Source organism: Octopus bimaculoides, chromosome 2 (assembly GCF_001194135.2).
Source record: "Octopus bimaculoides isolate UCB-OBI-ISO-001 chromosome 2, ASM119413v2, whole genome shotgun sequence".
Classification (NCBI taxonomy): Eukaryota; Metazoa; Mollusca; class Cephalopoda; order Octopoda; family Octopodidae; genus Octopus; species Octopus bimaculoides.
Window position 1 is genome coordinate 7919969 of NC_068982.1, and position 10457 is coordinate 7930425.

The 10457-nt window shown below is 37.8% G+C and overlaps 1 protein-coding gene across 1 annotated transcript in view; it reads right to left on the bottom strand.

The window, feature by feature from the left end:
- The window catches only part of LOC106881016 (SCO-spondin), a gene marked incomplete at its 5' end in the record, with an annotated part of 70750 nt that overhangs the window by 17942 nt on the left and 42351 nt on the right, over positions 1–10457 (bottom strand). Inside the window, 3 exons of the mRNA XM_052965950.1 lie at positions 1742–1894; positions 4647–4817; positions 7227–7276. Coding sequence (XP_052821910.1) covers positions 1742–1894; positions 4647–4817; positions 7227–7276 — 374 coding nt within the window. The remainder of the gene's footprint in view (positions 1–1741; positions 1895–4646; positions 4818–7226; positions 7277–10457) is intronic.

Below are 10457 nucleotides of genomic sequence, written 5' to 3' on the forward strand. Positions count from 1 at the left end.
GGGTATTCACATTGACATTACACATCCAACGGAGCATACTGGCTTCATTCCTTGCAAGCTTACGTATGTCCTCAGCAGTTACAGCCCATGTTTCACTGCCATGTAGCATGGCTGTTCGTACGCATGCGTCATACAGTCTGCCTTTTACTCTGAGTGAGAGTCCCTTTGTCGCCAGCAGGGGTAAGAGCTCTCTAAACTTTGCCCAGGCTATTCTTATTCTAGCAGCTACACTTTCAGCGCACCCACCCCCACTACTAACTTGGTCGCCCAGATAGCGGAAGCTATCGACTACCTCTAGTTTTTCGAAGCGCAATATGTGCAACTGCTCAGGGAGGCAAATTCCGGATGCATCACCAACATAGCTCTACTGTCATCACCTGTATGAGTGCCGGTCGAGAAGGGAGTGAAGCAAGGGGATACGATCTCTCCAAAACTTTTCACTGCATGTCTTGAGCAGATCATCAGAGGCATCAGCTGGCAAGGCGGTGTCAACATCAATGGTGAGCTACTCACCCACCTCCGTTTTGCTGATGACATCGTAATCATCGCTGAAACCACGGATCAGCTTCAGACCATGCTGACGGAACACGACATTAAAAGCTCTGAAGCAGGTTTCAAGATGAACCACATGAAAACGAAGTTCATGCGGTCCGACAATGTACCAACAGGTCAAATGGTGGTCGGCAGTGATGAAATAGAGGAGATAAAGAAATATGTCTACCTGTGACAGGAAGTGAATATGCACTGAGACATCGAAAAAGAGATCTTGCGGAGAATAAGGGTTGGATGGAAAGTGTTTAATGGCATAAGGGATGTGCTCAAGGGAAGGTTGGACAGGACCACCTGTGCCAACCTCATAAATAGCACAGTTCTACCTGCAATGTTATATGGTAGTGAAACATGGGCTACAACAAAGAGAGAAGAGCAGAGATTGGTAATGGCTCAAAGAGCCATGGAGAGGTCAATGCTTGGAATCTCGTTAAGTGAGCACATCAGTAGCGAGCTCATCAGACAGAAGTCCTGTGGAAGGGATGTCGTAGAAAATACACGCAGCAAGTTTAGATGGGCTGGACATGTCGCCCGGCTAACCGGTAATCAGTGGACCCACACAGTTGTTGAGTGGTACCCGCGCAAGTGGAAAGGACCACTCGGAAGGGCTCCACGACGGTGGAGTTACAATTTTAGGAGGGCTATTGGGACCACGTGGATGAGGAAGGCATGATACAAAGAGGAGTGGACAGCGTGCTGTGACCAGCGGTGTCAAATGGACACTTGACGGACTGGTTGATCAAAGTGATATGGTTCTTGTACTAGTATCAATAGCCTGTAGAAATAGCTTAGCTTTGTAAAATGGAAATACTTTCATTATTACCTGAGAATTTTTTAGAAATTCTATAACAATGAAAACAGATCAATTAATAAAACCAAACAGAATAAACATACATTGACAAATGCAGAAGAAATTTATTAAAAAAACCTGGTAAGTTTATCATAATGATATGAGCTCAAAGCACAGTATGCAGCAGTTGGATTAAATATAACAAGGAATTGTAATAAAAAAGTTCCTCTGAGAAAAACAGTAATTAAAAAATTTATTGATGTTGAATTTTTACCTTATTAGCTATTCAAATTAATAGTGCTAACCTATTAACATCACACTTTTCTCGTTTAAAATGAGTACAGATAAGGATCATGATAGGAAAAAAAGACAAAAAATAAATGTAATGCAAGTTACTCTTACCGTCACATGGTTGAATTTCACAATCCTGTTGATCAGACTCACTATATCCTTCACAAAACGATTCAGCTAAAACTGTTCTATTACGCGTTTGTTTGCCAGGTCCACATTCTTGATCACATGATGACCAGCATGACCATGTACCATGTACGCAGCCTAAGAAATATACAAAAAAATAATACATCAGTACTACTAGAGTTATAAATGTTCTAATTATAAACTCACTACATCAGACAAGCGATAATTTCTGACATCATATATTGGACTTTTTGTTGAGTTTCTTATTTTATAATGAAACATGAAGATTGTGTTAGAATACAGAATTCTGCATTACTTACCTTGAGCGGTCTTCTCATATGGACTTATGGTGCATAAAAACATTTGTATTTATATTGATGATAGTGGAATGTTTTTATGCACCAACAGTCCATATGAGAAGACCGCTCAAAGTAAGTAATGCAGTAATTGATATTCTAACAGAACCTCCATGTTCAAGTGGAGATTAAGATTGCCTTTTGAAATTAATACTGCTTCCGTCACTCATCATCATTGTTTAGCATCCGTTTTTCCTGCTGATGTGACTGTCGGCGGCGAATACTGTATCTTATTTTTAATGTTTTTGATTGTAAGGTATAACAAATATTATTATTTCTTAAGTAAGAAGCTATAATGGTAAACTCGTCACTTATAACTTAATTATAAGTATTTATCACCATGCATAACTCTTAATTCAGGCTGCGTAAATGTTATGATGAATTATACATACCAAGACGCTGAATGTGTGTTTGATGCGTGCATGTATGTTGAAGATATGGATTTGTATTCTTTTAACCGTTACATAAAAAAATATACACAATTTCATAAATACAGAAATAAATTTAACAAGTTGAAAGAACATGAAGTAAAAGAAAATAATTTCTACATTAGTTTATTTATGTACATTTGGCATTTATAGTACAATTGGAAAGTAAGGACATTTTGTCTGAGAGAATTATGACTTAAAATTCACACTAACTAATCTTTCATACTAACTACTAGAGTTCACAACAATTCAATCTTGTTGGATTTGAGTAATGAACATGGCATAAAGATTAGCTGATACTCAAAAGGGTGAGTGTCGTGGATTTGAGTGACAATCAACGATCACTGGAGAATTTCCCCAAAATCAGGGTTTTTATAACTACTCATACACGAATTCTAAGAACCGTACTTTGTGAAAGATTTCTTTAATGAAAGTTCAGAATTTGTATATGAGCAGTAATTTCTAACCAATGAGAAATCAACAATTTCTCCTGTTCGGGCAAGTGAACCGATGTTCTCTCTGTGCCTCTTATGAGTTTGCTACACTGACTTGGGTAAAACAGTTTGACTGGGGCTGATAAGCCAGAGAGCTGCACTAGGCTGTAGTCTGTTTTCTCTTGTTTCTACGGCTGGATACCCAACATAATACTAACAACTTCACAGTATGTGCTGGGTAGCTTTTATGTTACTACTAATTATATTTTAAGAAGCTCACATGTAATTTGTGACACTAATGCCTAAATAGACATTAATATTCTATATATTGTTGAGAGGAGATATAGCTGTTATGTTGCTGCACAGCTGTCACTGATGAGCCCATAGCAGGATGAAATCACCTGATATTTACATTTATTCTTTTTTAACTTGTTTCAGTCATGCTGGAGCACTGCTTTTAGTCAAACAAATCAACCCTAGGACTTATTCTTTGTAAGCCTAGTACTTATTCTTTGTAAGCCTAGTACTTATTCTATCAGTCACTTTTGCTGAACCACTAAGTTACGGGGACATAAACACACCAACATTGGTTGTCAAATGAAGGTGGGGCAACAAACACAGGCACACAAACATATACGTACATATATATATATATCATCATCATCATCATCGTTTAACGTCCGCTTTCCATGCTAGCATGGGTTGGACGATTTGACTGAGGACTGGTGAAACCGGATGGCAACACCAGGCTCCAATCTAATTTGGCAGAGTTTCTACAGCTGGATGCCCTTCCTAACGCCAACCACTCAATATATATATACATATATATATGTATACATGCATGTATATTTGTGACGGACTTCTCACAAGGCTTTGGTCGGCCTGAGGCTATAGTTGAAGTTGTTTGCCCAAGGTTCCACACTGGGACTGAACTCTGAACCATGTGGTTGGGAAGCAAGCTTCTTATCACACAGCCACATTATTCAGTCTCTTTCTTTTAAATGATAAAGTGTTGTTTAAAAAGACCTTATAAAGACTGCTTTATTAGCTCCAGATATAAATAGGTATTAAGCAGTAGTACAGCTTCCTATTGTAAGCTGTAGGGTCATTAACATTGATGGATACCTTGTTTATTTCCAGTACTGAGTTCAACTTCTTTTGTGAGTACTGCTTGAGGAGGGAGGGATTTCATCAGCCTCATTTGTTCAAGATGAAATATTTAATGGTGCCTGAATTATCTACTGATCCATAAGATTATGGTAAATATGTAAATTAAGCAAATCACTTTGACAATAAATTAAATAAGAGCAAAAAGAAAATGAGAAAATGAGAAGAGCAAAAAGAAAGTGAGGTATTGAGGAAAAGTTTACGAAATTTGGTAAGTTCTGTATAATAAATTTTTTTTTAGTCTAAAGGTTTTATTTCATCAGAAATATAGTTTCTGAGAAGTAACCATAGTGTTTCTAATGGAAATGGTCATTTAAGAGTTTGGAATTGAGAGTTAGTAGTCATGGCAGGCATTCAACATGTAAAACGAAAATATTTGACCACTATATTGTACCTCATCTAGGCATTAATGATTTAGAAAAGATTATTTATGAAAATTCAGAAACTCAAAGTGACCTGAAAAGATATTTCAAACAGTGTAGAAGTGATATAAAGAATGGCTTACATTTTTTGTCTGTATTGCAAGCTTCTAATTCAGTAGAGTTACCAACACATTCTTTGCCACCACACTGCGGTAATGGGTTTGAACATGAACGCTGTCTTTGCCTGAAACCACCCGGCTCGCATGAGTCACTGCAGTCACTCCATTCAGTCCATTCAGTCCAGTTACCATCAACTAAAAAGAAAAAAATATTAATTGAAAGGAAAAATACGTTTATGTAGATACTTAGAAATATAAAAGCAAACAAACAAACCCTCACACATACACAAGCATATATATTTATACAAATATAATCACCTTCTTTGTTACTGTATTTATTTTGAGATGCTCTGTGCCTCTTTCAATTACTTTAAATTGTTAGTAAATTTAGTAAAATAACTTTGTTATTAAGCTAGTGTTAGGAGCATAAATTGTGACTAAGGTTTGATGGAAGATTTTAACTCAAAAGTTATGAAAACAAGACATTTATACTCAGAGCCAGAGCTGTTTGGTAACAAAATGGTTAATCAATTACGATAAAAATAATGTATGTGGAAGAGGGAACAAAATGATACACACTATTATTATTTAAATTAATAAGGAATTATGGTACTTCCCTATCATCAACAGCCAATTTTGTTTTATTTACTAAAGGATTAGTAAATAAACTATTATATTCATGTGGTAGAATTAACAGTTGATCAGCTGACTTTTGAAATAGTTATCACCACCTTATTTAGAAGGAAAAGGTCAAGGAGCTGACTAAAATGAAAACTATGAACATGAAGTTGAAGATCCACTTTGTTTTACATCAATAAACATTCAAACAAAAACAAACAAACAAACAAACATATTTATACAGATGCTTGCTATTAACTTTTTATTGTTTCGGTCATTAAACTATGGCTATGCTGATTGTGTACTGTCTTGGAAAAGATTAGTTGATCAAATTGATTCCAGTATCACTTTCTTTAAATCTGGTATATATTCTGTTAGTTTTTTATTGCTGAATTGCTAAGTTACAAAAACACACGCGCGCGCGCGCGCACACACACACAGACACACACACACACACACACACACACACACATGATAGGCTTTTGCACTGTTTCTGTTTAGTAAATTTGCTCATTTGTCATTGGCTTCCTAGATTATAGTAAAAGGCATCAACCCAAGGTGTATGCATGTATCACTGTATCACCAGACTATCGAATATTGTTATATATCACCAATCCCAATGAGATTCTTTGCATTGGTGTAGCTTTTGAATGATGCAAACATTCCCCTTGAATAGAATATCAGTCCACTGCAGGGTTACTCGTTACAACTGAGTTAACTGAAACAAAATGGAACAAAGTTAGGCACATTTCTACCAGGATCTTCCTGCCACATATTACTGCATGTCTTCACTCTAGGAAATAAAGTCTTAACTTTCTCAGTTTGTCCTAGCAGCTGATCTATTATAGTGATGAGCATTTTTTTTGGCTTATAGCTTTGGATTGGTTCAAGTTCCACAATTTTATGCTTAAGCAGTTATCACAATTGGGAGCAATAGTCTAGATGGCTAAAAACAAATGTCTTCCAGAGGACAATCAAGGTTTCCTGCCCTCATGAAATTTGTGTTTTTGTGATCACATGTATACTGTAGTCTGCAATTCTGTCATGGACAGGAAGTTGGAATAAAGAGCCAATGTGAAATTTTGTGTCAAACTTGAAAAGTCTGCTACAGTGACATTCAGCATGCTTTGGCAAGCCTACAACAATGAGGCAGGGAGTTGTATGCAGTACTTAGAGTGGCATGGCACTTCAAAAATAGAAGAACCTTCCTGGAAGACCTGTCACAAGTGTCACCCCTAGAAATGTGGTATTGTGCATTGAAAATTTTCCCCCCAGGGCCAGATCATCAATTGAAATTTCTACTGTGACATTTTGAAGCATTTGAGGGAGGACATTCAGTAAAAGCAACCAATTGTTTCAAGCACAAAGAACTGAAATCTTCACCAAGCTCTACTCACTTGTGAGTTTCTCACCAAAATCAACATGGTATTGCTTCCACACCTGCCCTATTCACAAGATTTAGCATGAGTAGACTTCTATCTCTTCCCCAAGATGAAAATGCAGCTCAAAAGTCACCATTCTAACACTGTTATGAAGATCCAGTGCAAATAGCAGATGGTCCTCAACTCATTTAGAGATAACAACTTCCAGGCCAGATTTCAAAAGAGCCAGGGATACTGGGATCAGTATATTGCTGCACATGGTGACTATTTTGAAGGAGATGATGTTCAAACTTAGGTAAATAAGTTATTTTTTATTAAACAAGACTAGTCTGGGATCCTTTTGATACCTTCTGTTCTCCATGATAAAAATGTAACTCAAAGATTGCTGTTTTAACACTGTTGTCAAGATCCAGAGCAAATTGCAGACTCCTTAAGTTGCTTATGGGAAATGACTTCCAAGCCATTTGGTTGGTAAACAAGCTAATTATCACTCAGCCACTCCTGCGCGTATATGTATATTTATTTACACACACTCACACAAATGAATAGAAACAGATATAGACAGATTATCAGTTATCTAGATAATTAAAAAGATATTACTTACTTATTGAGAATTCGTTTTTGAAACATGTTTCATTGAAGCCTTCACAGTAACTGAAAAAATAATTTTCATTAAATTGTAAAATTCTACTTCTAAATATATGAAATCTAGAGAAAAAAAACTCTTCTGATAATTTCATTGGTCATAATTTTATTTACTCAGCACTTTATCAAATTATAGATATTAAGTGAAATTATACACTCCAGTATATTATCGCCTTTTTTCAATTTTCAATGAATTTTTTAAAGATACTAAGTAGTTCAAATAAAATTCTCTCCATCCTTGAAGTTTTGTTTTGAAGACCAGTTTTTCCATTTTTCCCTCTTCCTTTTCTAGACTACAACACTAACTTTTTGATAGTTTCTTTCTTTTTCTTTCTCTGAAGTTCATTCTGTTCTGTCACATGATTTGTTTTCTTTTTTCTTTTCTATAACCTAGTTAATTCCACATTTCACTTGAAAATTTTTGTTACCTGGTTGTTAGTCTGCTAGCTCTTAGGTATTTAAAAAAATTTATATTGCAATTGGGGAACAGAAGAGTCATTGGTTACATGAGACACATGCTTCAGCATCACCAGCAAGAAATGAAAACATCAATTTATTTTACTATATCTATAAACAAGAAATATTCTTTTCTCTTCTAGGCACAAAGCCCAAACTTTATGTGGGAGGAGGCCAATCGATTAAATTGACCCCAGTATGCAACTGGTACTTAATTTATCGACCCCGAAAGGATGAAAGGCAAAGTCGACCTCAGCGGAATTTGAACTCAGAATGTAAAGACAGACAAAATATCACTAAGCATTTTGCCTGGTGTGCTAACTTTTCTGCCAGCTCGCCACCTTATCAACAAGAAATATTCTTTTCTGCTCGAGGCACAAGGCCCGAAATCTTTGGGGAGGGGGGGCCATTCGATTAGATCAGCCTCAGTACAAACTGGTACTTAATTTATCGATCCTGAAAGGCAGAGTCAACCTCGGCAGAATTTGAACTCAGAACGTAAAGACAGACGAAATACTGCTAAGCATTTTGCCCAGTGTGCTAACATTTTTGCCAGCTTTCCGCCTTGTATAGAATTAAATATTAAGAAGAAACTGAAGTTTGTCACACATCATGTGACCTCTTCATTGATTCTGTATCCCACATGACTCCTTTTGTTCTGCTTAGTCCACACATACACACACACACACGTATATATAGGATAGACACGCACAATAACCTTTTACACAATTGCATTACACAGAAATATAGGCGTACTACCCAAACACATACAACAACATTAACAGTGAAGCCAAACAGATAGCAATTAGTCTAAGTATATCAGATAGGGTAGAATTTTAGCCAAAAGAAATGCCTTCATTACAATCAAAGACCACAAGCCAAATTTTGCCTCTAACCCCAAATGATGCCTGATCAATCTGGCCAAATTCAAGATTGGCCAGGCAAACAAACATATTCTGAAGAAGATCAATGCTGGCATAAGGAGAACCTGTGGTCTCTCTCTATGGTGCAGCACCAAAGAGGTGACCTAATGGTTTAATGCCAACTAGCAGAGGGGCAGAGGAAGGTTCACACAATTAGACATAGTTGATTTTTACCTCTTTATATTAAACAGGTTGCTGATCAAAGTACTTAACTTTGCTAAGGGTTTCACAGACATTAGCGAGAGGGACACTGATGTTATCATGCATACCAGGAGAATGGTGCTGTTCAATAAAGATTCGATGTGGTGAAGGGAGCCTTTGACAGAACTGACACGTGTGATCTCATTGGACTATACATTCTGGACACCTTAGGGAAGAAATTCCCTTCAGTCCTCTTCAGTCTCTACAGAGATGACACTCTGGCCATCTCTAGAGGAGCCTATAGGCACACATTTGATATATTTAGAAAGGACCTGATTAGCACCCTAGGCTCCATGAGATTCACAATTACTATTGAGATGAGCCTCACTACAGTAGACTTCCTAGATGTTACCTTAGACTTGGGCTCTGGTACACACAGGCCTTATCACAAGCCAAATGAGAGGCTGTCTTATATCAATAGAGCATCCTGCCACCTCCCTATCATGTTCAAGAACCATAGTGAAGGGTGTCAGCAAGAGGATCTTGAATTTATCCTCAAGTTAAGTGGGTTTAAGAAGTACATCTACATACCAGCTCCTAGCACGCACAAAAGAAAGCGCTGCTGAAACGTCATTTGGTTTTCCCCATCCTTCTCACTCAACGTTAAGACTTGTGTGGGAAGAATATTCCTCAGGTTAGTAGACAAACTCTGCATTTAGACACACATGTGGACATTTGTTTAATAGGCACAACCTAAGGATCTCCTTTAGTTGTGCACCTAACAGGAAAAGTATACTAGCTAACACCCATAAAACATGGGATGAGGCTGGTTGCTCTTACAGGGTGTACAGTGACTGTCCAGTGGGATACCAATGTGAGGCCAAAGGAGTCATCTATGAGGCTGTGGTGATACCCAGACCTAGTGACCATTAGAAATAGCAGTAGTGGATCATTGAACAACATTGACAGTATAGGCATCACCGATTTGCAGAAACACCAATGACCCCAGCACCAGCACTACGGCTGAAGAGGATGGCCATGCTGATATCAGCATCACCAATGAGGCCACCAGCCCTAAAAACACTGTTACCAATGATGACACCCACATCACCATTGGTGACAGTAGCACCAATGCCATGGTCAGGGATGACCACCATAACAACAACAGCCACAGCAATATTGCCCACACCTTGTAGTGATAACAATACCAATGGCAGCCCCAGCAACATTAGTGGCAACATCTCCAGGCCCTGTGCCAACTGAAGATGTGTCAGTAATGTGAGCACAACCAACACCCAAGTCTGGAAGTATATCAGGTCAGCCGTAAGTGACTCCTGTACAATCATAGGTTCTTTTTCAGAATTCCAGAAAGACAATTCATCACATCCCTGGCTAGCCACATGAAGCCTCAAAGATGAAAGGACCTCATCCAATATCAAGTGGAAGATCTTCGAGTAGCTGGGATCCTACATTAACAGGAATGAACGCTGTAAGCTTTGTACAGCTGAGCGAGCAAGAATACTCAAAGATACCCTGAAACCTGGATCACTGAGCACTTGCCAAAAAATCTTCACAGTATGCATCCATTTTAAACACTACTTGCTACAAGCATGGAATTTCTCATATTAGAAAGGTCGTTACGATCCAAAAGCAGCATAAGGGATAAATTC